A 20419-nucleotide genomic window follows, 5' to 3' on the forward strand; every position below is an offset into this window, starting at 1 on the left:
CCGCCGACCAGAGAGTGTGGGGCGGTGGCCGTCACGTGACAGCATGCAGCCTCCCAAGCCCCTCCCCGCCCCAAGCATACCCCGCGTTCCCCAAGAACGCCGCCAATCAGAAACGATCAGGTCTAGCGGAGTGCGCCTGCGTACAGGTGGGCAGGAAGGCGGGGCTAGGTTCTGGAGTAGAAGACTGTGGCGTGCAGGTACAGTGCGAGCTGGTGCGCGACACCTAGGCTGACCTTCTTGTGTCACCCTCTCGTCTGTAATGCATCTCCTCTCTATTGTCCTTGGCCCGCTTAGGCGCCCTCATTCCTTCTCTTAAATCATACCCCACTTAATCGTCACTATCCCTCCCCTTCTGACGCCATGACCTTCCTCACATCGCCTCTCCTTTAAAAAGTAATTAATTTTTGTTTTTAATTAGTTGAGTATCTGTGACTGCATTTGCCCCCAGGAGATCAGAAGATGTCTGATTCCCTTGAGCCACCTCGTGCGAGTGCTGGGTTTTCTCGTTCAGGTCCTCTGGAAAGAGCAACAAGTGCTTTTAACTGCTGCCCCATTTCTTCCGCACAACATTGTCCATCTTATTCATTTTTCATTCCCCTTATTCCCTGACTGGACCCTTATGTACAGTTTCCTCTTTTTATGTGACAGGGTCCCCTTGTACGTCAGCTGGCGCACGCCCAGCGCTCCCCTGGTTAACTCTTCATCTTTGTTAGCACTGATGATTGGGTACGGGAGATTGGTATCCATTCACCAATGCAACTCAGAATGACCTTGAAGTTTCCATCCAGTCGCTCAGCCTCCTGAGTGCAGGGATTACAAGATGAACCAGTCTCTCTGTCACCATTGTCTTAGTCGCCCACACATCTCTTTTGTTGTCATTTCTCCTTCGTGAAACCCCCATTTCCCCTCAATCTCTTCATGCCAGTTATTCCTGTATTTCCTGTTGCCATCTTCCTTTAGATCACCCTCAAGTTGCCCCCGTGTCTCCATCTCCCCCTCACATGTCTGTATCCAGCATTACCCACAAGGAGCCACGCAGCCATATAGCTTTCCCCTTCCGTGGGTACATGCTTCACATATTTCCACGGTGTGGGATATTATGGTCTGTGGTATCCCAGCTTCACCGCTAAACCTGTGGGGAATCCTGGCCACCAAATCATGGCTCTCTGATCCCTGCTTTCCCATCTGTAAATGCACAGTAGCCAACAGGTTTTGTGTGTCTGTAAACCCAATGTTTAGGCGGTAAAGCAAGAAGAATTCGATGTCATCCTCTAGTGCGTTGCAAGTTCGAGGCCAACCAGAGCTACATGAAACTGTCAACACCAGAAGCACATAGGGATACTCATACCAGGAGAACGGGAATGCTGAGCATTTGTTCATTTGTTGGTTGAGCCTTGTGCAGCTTAGGCCAGCTTCGAATACCGTATGTAGCCAAAGATGGTCTTGAGTTCCTGAGCCTCTTACCTCTGCCTGTAGGCGTTTCTAAAATGATTTAGCCTGTTCTAGCTAGCCTGTATGAAATGCACAGTCCTGGCATTTTATTTACAAGCTGTAAGCTTAGATTGGGCAGGTTGTGGAACGAACTAGTCTAACTTACATCTCTGCTGTAAGTCTCTTGTTACTCACTGTTTGGATCTTCCTGGGGTCGCTTTCAGGGTCTGTTTCTCCTGGCCATGTGTTCATGGCTCTACCCCTCTCCTGACAGCCTCCTCCTCCCATCAGCTCCTTTTTCCTTTCTTCCTTTCCTACCCTGGCCTCCCCTCATTCAATCCTCAAGGCCTGCCTCCCCCCTCCCCATTGCCCAATTGCAGGCTCTAGCCTTTTATTAACCAATTAACTTTAAATTGGGGAGCAGGGTTTACATAGCATCGCTTGGTGTGTAGCTGAGGGTCATCTTGTTGGGGGCAACCAGACCTTGGAGGTCAGTGTTTAGCATATGAATACATAACCCCCAACAGGTTTGGCCACCAAACCAGCCCTAATTAACTTCTTGTAACAGTTTACTGTGGCCTTTGAGCTAATATTGTTACATTGTTACTGACCACGTTGCCCTCACCTGGGACTATCATCATTATGTTACACACTATGGGCCTGGGTAGATGGATCTGTGGGTAACACTTGATGAGCAAGCATGAGGACCTGAGTTCCCATGCCCTGCATTCAAGTAAAAAGTCAGATGTGGCGGCACATATCCGAAGTCCTAGGACTGAGAATGCAGAGATAGGAAGATCCTTGAATTCTATTTTTTTTTTTTTTTTTTTTTTTTTTAGTGTTTAGAGTTGTTTTTTTAAATGTGTATGGGTGTTTTGCACATGTATATGTCTGTGAACCACATGTGTGCATATGTGCTTGGTGACTGCAGAGGCTAGAAGAGGACATCTGATGCCCTGAAACTACAATTATAGATAGCTGTGAGCCACCAGGTAGGCACTAGGACTTGAACCCAGGCCCTCTGCCAGAGCATCCTATATTTCTAATCGCTAAGCCATCTCTCCAGCACCAGATTCTTCAACCTCACTGGCCAGCTAACCTTGTCAAGTCAGTGAGCTTCAAGTTCAGTAAGAGATGCTGTCTCAAAAAAATAAGAGTCAGGCACGGTGGCCTTTAGTTCCAGCAGTCAGAGGCAGGGGCAGGATCTGTGAGTTCCAAGCTCTGGGCTACAGAGCTATAGCTAGATCCAGACCAGCCAGAGCTAGCGGGTAGGAAGGACCCTATCTCAAGATAATGCTGATAATACTAATAATAGGTGAAGGGTAGAAAGAAACATTTGACCTCGACCTCTGGCCTCCACACTTGTGTACACAGGATCCTCACACATACATGAACACACACACACACAACACACACACTGCTCTATCCCCAAGCCGGCATGTGTTCACTATTCTATAATGTCAGCATGTCCATTGACCCCGGGCTGCACCTCAGCCATCCCACCCTAGGATCTCCGTGCTGCCATCCACCCTGCAACTTCGTGGTTGTGGACCCAAAATAGTGTCCTGGGACCTATCAGCAAGCGAGCTTCTGTCCTTATCCTGTTGTTTTCTTGGCTTGTGTGACCCGTGAGCCCCACAGTGAGAGCAGGCAGCTAGTGCTGTGGAAACTGAGGAGGCCTTGGGAAGGGGAGACTAGATTGGTTAGAACTAGTTCTTCCTGAACTTCTAGAATGGGGGTTGGGCGCCTGGCAGAGACAGGAAACGGGAACATCTCCCCTTAGTCAAACCTCAGCAGTAAAACTGGGCGTGTGGCATGCGTCTTTAATAACAACACTAAGGAGACTGAGATGTCTAGATCCCTAGGAGTTCAACAAGCCAGCCTGGGCTACACAGGAGTTCCAGGCCAGCGAAGACTGTATAGAGAGTGGGCCTTGTCTCAAAACAAACTAAACTCAAACTTCTGTAGTGAAGAGTAACCGTGTGGAGAGGTTGCTTAGTCACCCAACTCATTTTACTCAATGATTTTTAAATTTTTTGTGATGTCGTGTAGCACGAGCTGGCCTTGAACTTTGTCCGCAATTGAGGAGAATGACCTTGAACATCGGATCCTCCTGCCTCCTATTTCTTAGTGATGACATCAGAGACATGTGCCAAACACGTGGAGTCTGGCGCAAGAGGCCCAGGAGTTCACTTTTGCTTCTTAGTGAGTTTGAGACCCAGTTGCAGAATACATGGTCAGTTTGTAGTTTCAGAGCCTAGTGTGATTGTCAGGCACCTGTAATCCTGGCCAGCCCTTAGGAGATGGAGACGGGAGGATCTGGAATTCAAGGTCATCCTCAGCTACAGAATGAGTTCCAGGACAGCCAGGGCCACTAGAGAAACTAGACAGACAGACAGACATATATATATATAATATATATACATATCTATGTGTATATAATATATGTATATCATATATATTTTATATATATATGTGTGTGTGTGTGTAAGGCCCACCTTACATATAGAGACATATATGAGATATTCATGTATATAAAGATATGTATATGTGTATATATTCCATGCCCATATATATATATGTGGGACATATGTATATATGTGGTGATAAATACATGAAATCCTAGCAGTCTAGAGACCAAAGCAGGAGGATGAAGAATTCTAGTCTGACCTGAGGTATATAGACCCTGTCTGACTAAAACAAAAAAACAAAAAGACCGTGTACTTTCGTTGGTTGGCGGGCTCTTTGGGTTTGTCTGTGTATATGGGAGTATTTGCATGTGTGTGTATGTGCTTGGAGGCCAAAGAAGGGCATCCAGCTGTGGCCTTCTTGATCATGCTTTGCCTTAGTCCCTTGAGACAAGGTCTCTCACAGAATCTTGAGCTCAGCTAGGCAAGCCCAACAACCCTGCTGACTCTGCCTTTCCAGTCCAAGGGTTACAAGTACCACACCCGGCTATATGGCTGCCAAGGATTCAAATGCAGATCCTCAGGCTTGGGCAGCTAACTGCCCACGGACCCATCTCTCTGGTCCCTGGTTTTGTTTTTGTTTAGTTTTGTTTTCCAGACAGAGCGTCATCCTGTAGTTCAGACTGCCCTGGAACTCATGATCCCCCTGCCTCATCCTCCCAGGTGCTGGGATAACAGCATTTTACACTGTCTCTAAAATGAAGCTTATTTCATAAAGTCATTGGACATTCATGAGTAGATGGATGGTCTGGGTACAGACGGGCATGTGCTGCTGGTTCTGTGCCCAGGTGCTAGGGCACGGGGGTGACTAAAACACCCTAACCCCGTCCCCATAGAGCTCACAGCTCTGAAGGATTGAGGAAGAGAAATCAACAGGCAGGGACAACCCAGACAGGTTGGGGCTAAGATACAGGAAGTCCAAGAAGAGAATTTGGGATAGAATAGGGAGGCATGAGGTAGAGGACCCCAAAGCTAAATGTGTGGTTTCTTTCCAGGAACTGTGTGACTGAAGCGTGAAGGGCAGTGAGCGAGCACACTGCCCTGCTCCTTGGGGGAAGAGCTGGTCCAAAATTAGAAAAGAACAGGTTCCCAGAAAGGGAACAGGTTTAGGAGGGATGCTAAGGAGAACCGGTACATGGTGAATGGAAGGTCTGTGGGGACACAGTGTGCATTCTTCGGAGAGTCGGTTGGAGGGTGTCTGCCGGGGCAGACACATGAAGGAATGTTCCGTGAACGCGGACACAGGTGAAAGGCTAAGGCAGACTCGTGCACGGATGTTTCGCTGAAGCAGACACAGGAGAGAGGATGTTCTGCTGAAACAAGCACGTGAAGAGGAAATGTGATGAAGGGATCTCCATTAAGGACAGGCATGTGTTGGTCCACCTTACATTGTGTAGTTGAGCTGCAGTGGTCAGGACTCCATAGAGAAAAACGCACCCAAAGCTTCTGGTGCTGTGCTACAAGTGCTTGCTGCTTCAAAGGACTCTTCAAAGGGCTGAAGAGCAGAGTGACGCCAGCTCAGATGAGACCCGTGGAGGACACGTGGTGTTTGGAGGCTATAAATAGGACTCTATGGTCGGTGGCCGAGGCTGAGCGAGGCTTGTTTATAGAGCTCGCTGTGCAACGCCCGTTGGTCTCTCATGATCTTCACTTCCCTGACAGAGGCACAGCTGAGAACTTCTCCTGGTCCCTCCTGCTGACTTGAGCTGAAGCTGAGGACTGGCTGTCTCTGCTAGGTCGGGTCACCCCTGCTGATTCGTGTTTGCTATCCCAACTCTACCGAACTGGCCTGCTGGTGTAGCTGTGGAGTGTTTTCGAGCGGATTGACCTGCCGCTGCCTGCTCACCTGTGAACTGAACTGTTGATTTCCAGACAACACAGACAGGAGTTGCTCCAGAGAACCTTTCTAAACCCAGTATCCTTTCTTTCTCACTACATCTGGTGGGTGGTGGATTAGAGGAACCATCATTAAAAATAGGTTTTAAAAAAATTAAAGTTACAAGGGGACACAGAGAACTGAAGACAAGGATTCAGACTCAGAGAGGGTAACTAAAGCTATAGTGGTAGGTGGTGGTCCTCGGAGTCCAGGCGGGTCCCTATAGGACATTGTAACTTTAATTTTTCTTTCTTTTTTCTTTCTTTCTTCCTTTCTTTCTTTCTTTCTTTCTTTCTTTCTTTCTTTCTTTCTTTTTTCTTTCTTTTTTTGTTTCTTTTTTCTTTCTTTCTTTCTTTCTTTTTTTTTTTTTTTTTTTTTTTTTTTTTTTTTTTGGTTTTTCGAGACAGGGTTTCTCTGTGTAGCCCTGGCTGTCCTGGAACTCACTCTATAGACCAGGCTGGCCTCAAACTCAGAAATCTGCCTGCCTCTGCCTCTGCCTCCCAAATGCTGGGATTAAAGGTGTGTGCCACCACCACCTGGCATAACCTTAATTTTTCAGTCTGCTTTTAATGATGGTTCTTAAATGCTTTAACCTCCCTTGTAGCCCACCACCCACCAAAGGTAGTGGGGGGGAAGTGGACCTGTTTAGAAATGGTTCTTTGGAGCAACTCCCATCCCCATCGTCAGGAAATCAGCAGTTTAGTTCACAGGTCAGCAGCAGCAGCTCGATCCACTTGCAAACACTTCACAGACAGCATGTCTTAAAAAACCAAAAGGCAAAACAAACAGAAAAAAAAAAAAAAGAAAACTGGCTGCTTTTCCAGAGGACCAGATTTTAAGTCCTAGCACCCACAAGGCAGGTCACAACTGTCTGTAACTCCAGTTCTAAGAAGTGCCCTCTCCTGGGTTCCTTGAGCACCAGGCACATACATGGTGCACAGACACACATGCAGGCTAAACACACATACGTATAAAATAATTTTTTTTAAAACCCCATCCAGTTTTGTTTCCTCCTTGTCTGTAGGCTGTGATGCCACACCTGAATACAGACAGGACCACAGGCTAAGGAACTGGAAGATGATCTGTGGACAGGAAGGAGGTACGTTTCCTGGCTGCGGTGCACCCCATATATGAATGAAACCCAACAAGAGGATCAGCTGTGCTGATCATGCCAGAGCCCGAGGAAGGGACTGGGGAATACCGACATAAAAGTGGTGTGGGTCACGGAGGGATCCCAGCTTCTGGCTGCTTCTGGTTACCTCAGTCGTATTGTCCTGACCCCTGACCCTCCAGGACAGGTCAGACTCCTGCTCCAGCTGAGGCTTCAGGTCTTAGGAGGAAAGGAATGGGGAAAGGACACCCCAAGTAGGAGCCTGAGCCAAATCACAGTTTAGTTATCATAGACATGATGAGCGTTTGGATCGGCTCCAGGGGAAAGGTTTTTGTTGGTGAGCTTGATGGCCTGAATTCTATCTGCTGATCCTACCTGGTCAAAGGAGAACCAACTCTTGTAGGCTGCCTTCTGAGTCCACATGGCACACACAGAATACATGTAGTAAAAATTGTAAAGAAATTAAACAGAGTATTTAAAATAATGTAAGTTAGTTGTTTTTGAAAGACAGGGGTCTGTGTAGCCCAGGCTGGACTCAAATTCTTCAGTCCTCTTGCCTCAAACTTACATGCTGGGATAACAAGCGGGTGCCACCGTGCTCTGCTAAATTAATTTTTTGAGAGATTTATTTATGCCTGGCCACGGTGATGCATGCCTTTAATCCCAGCACTCAGGAGGCAGAGGTAGGCGGATCTCTGAGTTCAAGAGACCAGGCGGGCTTAGTCTACAGAGTGAGTTCCAGGACAGTCTGGGCTACACAGAGAAATACTGTCAACAAAAGCGGATCTCTCTCTCTCTCTTTCTCTTTCTCTCTCTCTCTGTCTCTCTGTCTCTGTATGTGTGTGTGTGTGCATACGCACAAGTATTGGATTCTCAAGAGCTAGAATTTACAGGTTGTGTGGACTTATTCTGTGGTGGCTGAGAACCCAGTCCCTCTGTAAGAGTAGTTATGTGCTCTTTTTTTTTTTTTTTTTTTTTTTTTTTTTTAAATTTGGTTTTTTTTGAGACAGGGTTTCTCTGTATAGCCCTGGCTGTCCTGGAACTCATTCTGTAGACCAAGCAGGCCTCGAACTCAGAAATCTGCCTGCCTCTGCCTCCCAGAGTGCTGGGATTACAGGTGTGCGCTACCACAGCCCGGCCAGTTCTGTGCTCTTAACCACTGTCCCTGTCTCAGACTTTCTGAGACTGAGTTTCATGACCTTGAACTCCTGATGAGTCCCTGCCTTCACCTCCAGAGAGCTAGGATGACAGACTGGTGCCATCACACCCCATTTCCAACTTTATATTCTTCAAGAAAACATCTCTCATCAAAGCCTTCAGAAATAATGGGCGTCAACCCCTTCTCTCCCCTCCCCCACCATGTAGTCCACCCACTCTCAGACTGCTATCTTCTGCTTCCAGGGGTTCTTCTCTTCAGAAGCCTCAGTCAACCTTGCCCCTTGTCCTTGCCTGCTGGATTCTGGTGTCTGGTTTTCTTTACTGAGTCGGCCTCTCTGCAGCCCAGACTAGCCTGGTCCTCCTAGATATCTTCCTGCCTCAGTCTCCCTGGTTAAACAGGAAGAGAGGCTGTAATAACTGCACTTGGGAGACTAAGACAGGAGGATTGTTAAAAGGCTGGCCAGCCTGGGTTGTACAGGGAGTTAGTTACAGACCAGCCTGGACCATAGTATGAGACCTTGAGGAAAATTCACTACCCACCCAAAAAACGTTAATAATAAGAACGCAGGCTGGGAATGTAGCCCTGGGGGGGGGGGGGTTGCAAAGCCCTGGATCTTGGTGGGCGACATCACAGAATCTAAGAGAGCCATCCCTAGAAGGCAACACAGGGCTGCCTATGAGGCTCCACAGCCGCGCAGGCAGGCTCTGCACTTCCTCTGTGTTTGGGATAGGCTAAGGGGTAGTCATGAGAGGGCTGCCCTGTTATTTCTCTAGCTTTAAATCCCTACAGTGCATCAGCCGGGGCTGTATGAGATCCTGTCTCATAATCCTAAATAAATAAGTAGCATACTTTTTTTTTTAAATCCTGCTTGTATAAAATATGAGATCCAGAAGCCTCGGGTTTTTCTTTTTGAATTTTAATCTCTACAAATATAAATTGACTTAAAGGAAATACCGTCATCCTAACAGACTCCCAGAAAACCCACCACCTCTGAGGCCAGCTGTCCCCGATTGTTCTCCCGTCCCATTGCGTGGGCTGTCTTCTCCCGAGCTTGCCCCGAGCTTGCAGTTACATTCTTCAATCTTGATCTCCCCATATTGTCTTCAAACATCTTCGAGATTAATCTTATGATATCACTAAGAGTCCGTGGTATAAAAATTCACATTTGTAGATCAGAAAGGAGAGAAGAATTCCTTTTTCTCTGTGACTTCTGGGTCCCTTTGGGAGGCGGGGGCGGGATGAGAAAATTGGGGTGGCTACAGCGAAGCCCATCCCCCAATCCTGTGCTCCTCTCCACTCAAGTCAGGTTGCTCAGGACCACCCCTTTCCCCGTTCGGGGAGGGGGAATGGGGGGAGGCAGCCACACACTGCGCAGACTCCTCGCTGCAGTGGGCGTGATCCCTGGAGGTCCCACCCCTTCTTTCCTCCCGCCCCTCCTCAGCTGCTCTGGCAGAAGCTGGGGCCGCACCGAAGTAGCAGCCAACGTCGGAGTAAGGCCGGTGTCGTTTTAGGGGGAGGGGGGGTGCGATGCGGGAAGGGGGATAAGATCGGGAGGCTGCGATGGCCCTGGGGTGTGAGCCTCAGATGTCTGGTCAGGTAGGTCCCTGGGACTAGACAGACACTCCACCTGGAACATTCCGTGAGTCATCCCAAGCCGGAGAAAAACCAGGCACAGAGATTCGGGGGTCCCCTGGCCCCCAGCTAGGACTGCCTTTTTGGAATTACTTAGATTCGAGCCCAGCAGGGAACAAAAAGGGATGCTGATAGGGAGCACCGTGGGTGCTAATGACGGACATGCCGGACGCTTTGAAAGCGGCAGGACCATGGCAGGGAATGAAAAAAAGCAGAGGCATTAGACCTCGAGGGATTTCAACACCCCTGCTGACCAGCCACCAGTTTCCTCCTTTTGGGGTGATGGGCACAGGGCCAAGGGTCCCGTGATTATGGGAGAAGAAGGAGGCTTTTAGTGGATCTCATAAGCCCAAAAGATAGCCACTTTCTTCAGTGCCCCCTAAAAGCGCAGAACACCCCACATAGTGCCTGCTTTTTTTGTTCCCCCCAGTTTCCAGCCCCTGACACACCCACCTAGCCGCCTTCGTTCTGCAGAGTCCCCCAGCTGCCAAGCAACATGAAGCCTAAACTGATGTACCAGGAGGTAGGAGGATGGGGGGCCTAGTGGAGGGGTGTTTGGGTGTATTGAAGGGTGGGAGACCACCCAAACACCCTATTATTTCCACTCCCCCATCATCCCCGATCACACAGCTGAAGGTCCCTGTTGAGGAGCCTGCCGGAGAGCTGCCCATGAATGAAATCGAGGCATGGAAGGCAGCGGAGAAGGTAGGAGCGAGCTGCGCCCTCTGATAGCTCAGACTGTTGCGACCACCTCGTCTAGGCTGACGGCTTCCTTCCCCACTCCACAGAAAGCCCGCTGGGTCCTCCTGGTCCTTATCCTGGCGGTCGTGGGCTTCGGTGCGCTGATGACTCAGCTGTTTCTATGGGAATACGGGGACTTACATCTCTTTGGACCGAATCAGCGCCCAGCCCCCTGCTATGACCCCTGCGAGTAAGTGGAAAGGAACTGGATTGTGGGTGGGAGGGTCCTGCCAGCAAGCCTGCAAGAGCTTTGGTGCGCGCAGTGCTGCGACGAGGGGATTGTGGGTGCCCACATCCGTGCCCACTCTGCCCCCTCCTTTCTGGTTTCCATGGCAGCCACAGCGTCATCATCCTTTATACAGGTCTGTGAACACGTGGGCACAGTATCTCCCATTTACATCTATGGATACACACACATACACAAACACACACATACATACACACACACCTCTTCCACACCTCTAGACAGACCTGGTGAAATACACAACCAGCCTTCCATCCACATCTGGCGACCTGCAGAGTCCTTCTTTCTCAGCCTATCCTCTCTGGCCCTCTGTGACTGACAGATATCCCCCTATACCTTCAGGGCGGTGCTGGTGGAGAGCATTCCCGAGGGTCTGGAGTTTCCCAATGCCACCACGAGCAACCCCTCCACCAGCCAGGCCTGGTTGGGCCTCCTTGCCGGTGCTCACAGCAGCCTGGACATCGCATCCTTCTACTGGACCCTCACAAACAATGACACCCACACGCAAGAGCCCTCTGCCCAGCAGGTACCGGGACGGGACGCCTTCCTTCTCACACCTCGCATGGCTGTGGGAATGGTGGCAATGGGGTGGGGGGAGCTTCCTGCCAACCTGGAGACAGGTGGACTTTGGTGTCTAGTAACATCTGTCTTCACACACCCTTCTGAAGTAAGGGTGACGCTTTTGCGTCCTGATTACTGGAAGCCTCTAGAGGTCAAGGAGTGACTTTGGCTTTAATGAGTTAGGTTTGCAGATATCACCTTGAATCCTCACAAAGAAGGAACAAGTTGTAACCCAGCCCCAGCCAGGCTGCCTCCTCCCTGGCTGTGTGTGGCCTGAGGCAGGCCCCTCCCTGGCTCACAGAGTCTGATCTGCTGGGCTCCTGTGAGGATGCGGTGGGTTAATCTGCGAATTTATTCCCTTGCCTGGCAGCCTTCAGCCCTTTCTGAAGGTTTACTGTTCTGGACTGCTGCAGAGGTGGTAGTTCACACCTTTAATCCCAGCAATGGGGAGGCACAGGCAGGAAGATCTTTGTGAGTTCCCCTGCCAGCCTGATTCACAGAGTGCATTCCAGAACCAGGGACACACAGAAACCCTGCCTCAAAATACCTGAAAGAAGAAAAGAAAAGGCAATTTACTAAGCTTGGTATGAGGGTGCTCATCTGAAATCCCAACGTTTTGGAAACTGAACGGGTGTGGAAGAGCCATTAGAGAGTTCCAGGCCAATCCAAGCTACATAGCAAGACCTTTCACAAGCAGGCAACACACACACTCACACATACACACACATACACACACACTCACACATACACACACATACACACACACTCACACATACACACACACTCACACACATACACACACACTCACACACACACATACACACTCACACACACATACACACTCACATACACACACATACACACACGCTCACATACACACACACACATACACACTCACATACACACACATACACACACACTCACATACATACACACACACACTCACATACACACACAGATAAACACACTCACATACACACACACACCCACACACACACAGTATAAACTCCCACCTCTTCCAGGCTCCCACTGAAGCACATCAAAGAACAGACACAAGCCGGGCCCTGCCCTTCAGGATGATAGAAAGTCTCAGCTGCTAGAGGCTGAGGCAGGAGAGTCCCAAGTTCAAGTCCTGCTGCAACTACAAATCAAGTTTGTCATCAGCCTGAACAATATAAGGAAACCTTGTGTTAAAGAGAAAATAGAAAAGTAGGGGCTGGTAAGATGACTGGCTCAGCAGGTAGAATTGCTTGCCCGCACGGGCCTGACTACCTGACTTCACTCCCAGGAACCCACAGTAGAAGAGAACTGACTCCTGAACATTGTCCTCTGATGTCCACATGCACGTGTAAGCACACACTCATACATTCACACACACACATGCACACACACATATAAAATCTTTATTAAAAGGGGGAGTGTGTATAGAACTCATGGTTAGAGTACTTACCCATTATATGCAAAGCTATCTGAGTTCTATCCCCTGAACCACACACACATGCACACACACAGAAAAAAAAGGCGAAGAGTTTTAGTATTGTGATCTGTGAGTCCTCTACTGTCCTCATTCTTAGGTTTTTTTGAGACAGGGTTTCTCTGTGTAGCCCTGGCTGTCCTGGAACTCACTCTGTAGACCAGGCTGGCCTTGAACTCAGAAATCTGCCTGCGTCTGCCTCCCAAGTGCTGGGATTACAGGCGTGCGCCACCACCACCGCTGCCGGGCACCTGTTCATGCTTATGGGGCACCTGTGAGTGTGATGTTAGCGCGATGGCCGGCCCAGCCCCTCAGCAGCTGTCTCCCACAGGGCGAAGAGGTTCTTCAGCAACTTCAGGCTCTGGCACCCCGAGGTGTTAAGGTCCGCATTGCTGTGAGCAAGCCCAATGGACCTCTGGCTGACCTGCAGTCTCTGCTACAGAGTGGTAAGCTGGCAACAGCAGGGTTGGCAGGCCCAGGCTGCCCAGGCTGGCCCCCTGACTGCTGCCCCTGTTGACCACAGGTGCCCAGGTCCGCATGGTAGACATGCAGAAGCTGACCCATGGTGTCCTGCACACCAAGTTCTGGGTGGTGGATCAGACCCACTTTTACCTGGGCAGTGCCAACATGGACTGGCGATCACTGACCCAGGTGTGTGCGCCCTGCCTCCTCCTGAACCTCCCTATGTATCCCTGCAGTTCAGTCCTCCCCTGTCTTGTTCCTGCTGCAGCTAGGGCCCCCCCACCCCCATCCTGTTAGCAGATACCCAGACACAGAGTACTCAAGGTCCTGTCCACTCACCTGGCCTTCATTGTACATTTCTTGTGTGTATTTGAAGCCCATCTTTTACCTGGGGGACTCTGGGAAGATGGGATAACAGGTAGGTTTCCTGAATATGTGATTCAGTGTGGAGCCTAGCCTGTCATCAGACTGCCACATCCCAGAGAGATCCCGGCCAGGATAGGGAAGAAACGGGCAAAAGGCTGGAGTGAGAGAACAGTACAGCCTGTATGGGGTGATGGGTGGCACAGCCTGCATCAGGGAGGGATGGGGTGATGGGTGGCACAGCCTGCATCAGGGAGGGATGGGGTGATGGGTGGCGTATGGGCACAGACAAGATGAGGTACAAAATGGAGGTGTAGGTGAAAGACGGGGGATCCAAGAGGGATGGTTAAGGATGGGATTAGAGCGAACAGGCAGAGAATGGAGAGTGGGAGGAAGGTATCGACAAGGATCCAGCTGAGATGGAGGTCCTGAGAGGGTGGGGCTGTAAGTAGATAGAGGGTCAAAGTTGAGATAGACTGGAGATGTAAGATGGGGGGTGTATAGGCAGGAGCTTGGAGGTGAGGTTGGAAGCTGGCAAGGGCAGAGGGGTCAAGGATAGAACGGGGAGGTTGAGGCAGAAGATCTAGGGTGGAATAAGGAGCCACAGACAGAGCTCGGGGCTAGAGTAGGGGAACATGGTGGGCTGACGTGACGTAGCAGTCCAAAGGAGACATCTGATCCTGCCTGGGGTCTTAAGGAAAAGTCCCCAAACAAGGACAGAGTTTGTCAGAAGCTTTAGCAGGTACTAGCACAAGAGGGACCAGCTCTGGCAGTGCTGTGAAAGAAAGAACTTGACTCTAATGCACCCCAATAAATACTTCCCTAGATCCCTAGTTGTAACAGTGATTCAGGGATGTGCTGAAGACACAGTCTTCCTAGGCGCCTGTCTTCCCACCCAGTGGGGAATACACCTGACTCAATCTGAAGAGCCAACACCTGAGACTGAGCAGGCCAAAGTCTCAGGAAACAACAGCCCACAGGACCTGGGACTGCAGGCCTGTCCTCCCAGATCCTTAGGAGTCTGAGGCCAGATGATTAAAAGTTTAAGGCCAGCCAGAAGAACCCAGCGAAACCTTGTCTGAAAACAACAATGTTAAAGGGCAGGGTTGTATGTACCTCATAGTAAAGGACCTGTTTAGAACCCCCTGGTGGGAGCCTGGGCTGGAGCTCAGGGGCAGTTCGATAAGGCCCTAGTTGCAATACCCAGTACCACAAGAAAACAAAAACCCTGGAACTTGGCAATGACTGAACGTTTCTTCAAAATGTAAATCAAGTTTATAGCTGGCCATTTAAGTTCTAGAATGTTAGCTCTTCAGAGTAGAGGTGTGGGAAAGACTGAGGGACAGAGAGTGGAGCTGGCTGAGGGGGTAGATTGAACAGGAGCATCCCTGTCATCTGTGAGCGCCGGGCCAGGGTCCCCAGGCTCAGCACGGTTCTCCCGCAGGTCAAGGAGCTGGGTGTGGTCATGTACAACTGCAGCTGCCTCGCCCGAGACCTCACCAAGATTTTCGAAGCCTATTGGTTCCTGGGCCAGGCAGGTAGCTCCATCCCTTCCACCTGGCCACGGTCCTTTGACACCCGATATAATCAAGAAACACCAATGGAGATCTGCCTCAATGGCACGCCTGCTCTGGCCTACCTGGCGGTAAGTGGGGGAAACTAGGCCTCACGCCATAGCTTTTGGTCATACATCATCACTTTTGGTCATATGCTGTGGTTTGCAGCCTCCATCTAGCCGGCCTGTTGATTGTTAGGGAGGGAGCCTGAACTTCACGCTTGGTCAGTCTGCTTCGTCAAAAGCCTGGGCAGTGTCTCAAGCTCCCTCAGTACTGGATCAGCCTGGAAAACGGATATCCAGGCATTTCAGCCTCCATGTGAGGTGCAGTTGGGCTCAGCTCCTCCCCGCCCCTTGGCAGTGTCTAATACAGCCCTGGGTAGCTCTTCCCGAGTATCCCTGTACTTAGTGTGAGACAACGCCTCATGCATCCCATGCTGGCCTTGAGCTGTGTACCCGAGGATGGCCTCAAACAATTGCAAAGGGGGTTTTGTTCTTGTTATGTTTGTTTTGGCTCTCACTACATAGCTCTGGCTACTCTGGAAGTCACGGAAATCCATCTGCCTTTGTCACCTGAGCACTGGAATTAAAAGTATGGCCCTAGCCGGGCGGTGGTGGCACACGCCTGTAATCCCAGCACTCTGGGAGACAGAGGCAGCCGGATTTCTGAGTTCGAGGCCAGCCTGGTCTACAGAGTGAGTTCCAGGACAGCCAGGGCTACACAGAGAAACCCTGTCTCAAAAACAAACAAACAAACACACACACAAAAAAAAGTATGGCCCCTCATTCCGAGTCTTTTTTTTTTTTTTCAAAATTTATTTTATTGGCCAAGCATGATAGTGCACTTTTAATTCCAACACTCAGGAAAAAGAAGCAGGAGAATCTCTGTGAGTTCAAGGCCAGCCTGGTCTATATAGACGCTTCAGGATAGCCAGGACTCTACAGAGAGACCCTGGAGTGTCGGGCATTATGGGTGCAGGCCCGCATGATCTTTGGTGCCCTTTGTAACCAGTCTTTCCTAAAGATGAGTGCTTCCTCCTTCCGTTGCTACTTCTACTTTTAGAGTTACGCTTTCCTCAGGGTTGCCTGGTCAGGGCTGATGTGACAGAAAAGTGTGAATACAGCAAAGGTCTCTGCCAGTTGCCTGTAGGACCCACCAAAACCCTATCCCTAGCCAGGGTGAAATGGCACATACCTGTAATTCTAGCGCTAGCAGGAGTGGAGACAGGAGGATTGGGAGTTCAAGGTCATTCTGGCTACATGGTAAGTTAGAGACCAAACTGGACTACATGAGATCCTGTCTCCAGTTAAACCATCCACCCAACCTTGCTGTGGAAGCTTGAGGACCTGAGTTCAAATCCCCAAAGCTCACGTAAAGCCTGGCCTGGTAGTGCATGGCTGTAATCCCGGCACGCTGTAGGTATGGCAGCAAACAGAGATTTTGCCTCAAACAAGATAGGAGGCAAGGGCCAACACGCAGGGTGTGCTCTGTCTTCCACCCACACACTGTGGCACGCGTGCAGCATGCATGCACACATTAGTCATACAGACCATTCATTGTACATGTGCATGCATCAAAGAAGAGAATTTGCTTTTTTAAACAAATCTCCAAGTAACAAAGTGCCCTCCATTGCTTCTGGATCAGGAACCACCCAAGAGTATGAATTCTGGAACCAAGCAGTCAATCCAGGCTGTACCAATTGGCTGTGTGACCTTAAACAAGTAGCTTACCCTTTCTGAGCCTGATTCCTCGCTTGTAAAACAGACATGGTAAATGCCCTTCCCTTTCATGCAGGCTGTTTTAATGACCTCCATAGGGCCTGCCTGCCTCATGGGGACCTATCCTCACTTGGGGTCCACCTCTTGACACTGCCTCTGACTGTCCCCTCACCCCAGAGTGCACCCCCACCACTGTGTCCGAGTGGCCGCACCCCAGACCTGAAGGCTTTGCTGAGCGTGGTGGACAATGCCAGAAGCTTCATCTACATTGCGGTCATGAACTACCTGCCCACCATGGAGTTCTCCCATCCCCGCAGGTACGCTGGGAAGGGGCGGGGCTCCGGATGAGGGACCCCTGAGAGAAGGGCTGAGGGGGCTCTGAGAGCAAGCAGGGGGCCCAGGCAGGAGAGCAGATACAAGGGAAGGTATTGGGACAAGGGTCGTACTCAGTGACAGAGCTCTTACTGAAAATACTAGAGGCACCAGGCTCGGTCCCTAATGACACCAGAAAGGGGCGGGGAAGGGATGATTGAATGTGAGGTCAGAAGATAAGATGGGAAGGCTGGGCGGGGAAAGTGCTTGCCGTGCAAGTGTGAGGACCTGATTGTGGAGCTCCGGCACCTGGGGGGGGGGGGGGAAAGGTAGGCATGACCGACATGGGGACAGAGACAGATCGATCCCAAAGCTCTCTGCCCAGCCACCCTCGCTGGATTGGGGCATTCCATGTTCCACATTCAACAGGAGAGTCTTAAAAAATAAGGTGGATTGGGGCTGGAGAGACGGCTCACCAGTGAAGAATGGTTGCTGCCTAGTTTGTTGCCAAAATCTACATTAGTTCTTAACACTCGTGCTAGGTGGCTCAAACACACACACGTGCGCACACGCACACACACACACACGCACACGCGCGCGCACACACACACACGCACACGCACACGAACACATGTACGAGATAAGAGGAAATCAGGCATGCCTGTAACCCCATCCTTTGGAAGGAGGGCTAAGGTGGGGTGATAGAGACCAGCCTTGGTTACCAAGTGAAACCAACACAAAACAAATCAGACGATGGGAGGATGGGTTTCGGAGAACCCAAACGGTAGCCAGAAGCAGGAGCTGAGGAGTATGGAGGAAGAGGACTTGGAAGCCAGGCCTGGGGGCATGGGGGCTCTGGAGGCTTGGGAGCCCCAAAGCCCCAAAGCTCAATGGGAAGGCTTCTGTTAGGGTGGCGCGCACACATACAGGAAGGCAAAAGACTCATGCGCATCAAATAAAAGTAAGTGCATCTCTTGGGGCTGGAGAGGTGGTGCAGCGGTGGTTTGCTGCTCTCAGAGGACGACAGTCTGGTTTCCCGCATCCATGTCAAGTGGCTCACAGCCATCTCTAACTCTGTCCCCAGGTGATCTGACGCCTTTGTCTCGTGGGGGCATTAGTACCCACATGCACACACCTACATGCAAACACAGCTACACAGAGTTCAAACAGTATTAAATTCTTTTTTGTTTGAGACGGGTATAGATTTGGCTGAACTGGCTCTATAGATCAGGCTGGCCTCGAACTCAGAGATCCTCCTGCTTCTGCCTCCCGAGTGCTGGGATTAAAGGCATGAGCTACCACAATATTAATACAGTCAATATTAAATTCTTTAATTTAAAAAAAGTACATCTTTTTAAAAATTAATAAGAAAAAGCCAGGTAGTGGTGGCACATGCTTTTAATCCTAGCACTCAGGAGGCAGAAGAAGATGGATCTCTGTAGAATTGGAGGCCAGCCAGAGCAAATTCCAGGGTAGCCAGGGCTGGACAGAGAAACTCTGTCTCAAAAGAAACAAAACAAAACTATTAGCAAGATCTGCCTCTTCCCCCTGAACCCCTTCCCTGTGGCCCCCCAGGTTCTGGCCAGCAATTGACGATGGGCTGAGACGGGCTGCGTATGAACGAGGCGTCAAAGTGCGCCTGCTCATTAGCTGCTGGGGGCACTCGGAACCATCTATGCGGTCCTTCCTGCTCTCCCTGGCTGCACTTCGTGACAACCATACTCACTCTGACATCCAGGTGGTAAGCACCCAGCCCAGAGTACCCCGTCTCTACACACCCGCATGAACCACAAAATGTTACGACAAGGGTGCCCCAGAGTGGGCCACCATGAGGGAACTGAATCATGGCTGGATAGGGGACGCAGTACAGACAGAGGTTTAGCACTGAAGAGGAGCATCATGGGCAGAGGGGTGGGGTCCAGTGAGATTGACAAGAGAAAGCACCTACCGGATGTTGGTATTTAAGGAAGACCTGGGACTAGAGAGATGGCTCACGGGTTAAGAACACTGGCTGCTCTTCCAGGGGACCAGACTTTGGCTCTCAGCACCCTGTGTGTGATAGCTCACAACTCCTGTGAGTTCAGCTGCAAGGAATCCCATGTCCTCCTCTGGCTCCTGTGAGCACGAGTGCGTGCACATCCTCTCTCTCTCTCTCTCTCTCTCTCTCTCTCTCTCTCTCTCTCTCTCTCTCTCTCTCTCATATGCATAAATTTAACATTTTTAAAAATAAAACAGAAGGGAGAGAGACAGAAGCAGAAACAGACTTTGTCTAGAAAAAGGGACATCGGAATGAGGTTTCAGGGTGTCGGGGTGGGACGAGGGACTAAGAGCCGTTGCAGGTCCAGATCCCCCCTCCACCCGGCCTCAGCTGGTGTTTACTGAGGACCAGCTGCACTGGGCCCTATTTTTGTCCAAGGATCCATCCATCCTAGGGAAACAGCCATATGCCTTTTGGAGATAGCATTTACATGCCTCCCTGCCAGAGCTTCTCAGAGATCCCTTGAGCCCCCACCTCACCCTCCTCCCCGCCCGTGCAGAAACTGTTTGTGGTCCCCGCGGATGAGACCCAGGCCCGGATCCCCTACGCCCGAGTCAACCACAACAAGTACATGGTGACCGAACGTGCTTCATACATTGGTAAGTGCCCCCCCCCCCTGCACCCCCTACCATATCAGAGAAGGGAAGGAAGGCCCGGGCACTAGGACCTGGCCACCCATCAGACCCTCACTCCACCCCTGTTCCCAGGAACGTCCAACTGGTCTGGAAGCTACTTCACAGAGACAGCAGGCACCTCCCTGCTGGTGACACAGAATGGGCACGGTGGCTTGCGCAGCCAGTTGGAGGCTGTTTTCGAGAGAGACTGGAAATCCCAGTACAGCCACGATCTCGACACCTCAGCCGACAGTGTGGGCAATGCCTGCCGCCTGCTTTGAGGCTCAGCCCGTTGGCAGGCCAACGCCTTCTAGGCCCCCTTGGACTCAGCTCTGGGTCCCGGTTGCTGTCCCGTGCCCTTGCTTCTGTCTATCCCGTTGTGGCTCTGTAGTCCCCACTACACTCCTGTTGCTACCTCCGCCTCCACCGGCCTGACGCTCTGGCCCCTGTGGACCTAGCAGAGCTGGGGAGGACCGGGCCCCAAAGAAGTGGGGGTGCATGCTGGGCCCAGACCTTTGGCCCACCCCCCAAAAGGGCCAAGATTATAAGTAAATAATTGTCTGTATAGCCTGTGCTTAACCGAGTGGTAAGAGATGATATGTTCGTTAGGGGGCAAGGGGCATGGACTTGTGGTGGTGACAGCCTAGCATGCAATGCAC

General features: G+C 50.6%; 1 protein-coding gene across 3 annotated transcripts; it reads left to right on the forward strand.

The window, feature by feature from the left end:
• The first annotated feature begins 88 nt into the window (after positions 1 to 88).
• On the forward strand, positions 89 to 20339 carry Pld3 (phospholipase D family member 3). Of its 3 annotated transcripts, none has more exons than XM_052168162.1 (13): positions 89 to 197; positions 6800 to 6874; positions 10108 to 10200; positions 10308 to 10382; positions 10466 to 10608; positions 11005 to 11188; positions 13029 to 13143; positions 13221 to 13348; positions 14967 to 15167; positions 16974 to 17113; positions 18684 to 18849; positions 19646 to 19745; positions 19854 to 20339. In XM_052168162.1, the coding sequence occupies exons 3-13, from the start codon at positions 10174 to 10176 to the stop codon at positions 20039 to 20041; spliced, it is 1467 nt and encodes a 488-aa protein (XP_052024122.1). In that variant the 5' UTR covers positions 89 to 197; positions 6800 to 6874; positions 10108 to 10173; the 3' UTR covers positions 20042 to 20339. The 3 variants fall into 3 exon arrangements, with proteins under 3 accessions (XP_052024122.1, XP_052024111.1, XP_052024101.1); XM_052168151.1 differs by lacking the exon at positions 89 to 197 and adding an exon at positions 5514 to 5635; XM_052168141.1 differs by lacking the exons at positions 89 to 197; positions 6800 to 6874 and adding an exon at positions 9449 to 9535.
• Positions 20340 to 20419: the final 80 nt, after the last annotated feature.

The sequence above is a fragment of the Apodemus sylvaticus genome, chromosome 1, assembly GCF_947179515.1.
Source record: "Apodemus sylvaticus chromosome 1, mApoSyl1.1, whole genome shotgun sequence".
Classification (NCBI taxonomy): Eukaryota; Metazoa; Chordata; class Mammalia; order Rodentia; family Muridae; genus Apodemus; species Apodemus sylvaticus.

Excerpts from the sequence above, each read along its gene's own strand:
- Pld3 (XM_052168162.1), top strand. The coding sequence starts at position 10,174 with ATGAAGCCTAAACTGATGTACCAGGAG. Across the intron at positions 10,201-10,307 it reads CTAAACTGATGTACCAGGAG|CTGAAGGTCCCTGTTGAGGA; the intron begins GTAGGAGGATGG and ends CCGATCACACAG. Across the intron at positions 17,114-18,683 it reads GAGTTCTCCCATCCCCGCAG|GTTCTGGCCAGCAATTGACG; the intron begins GTACGCTGGGAA and ends GTGGCCCCCCAG.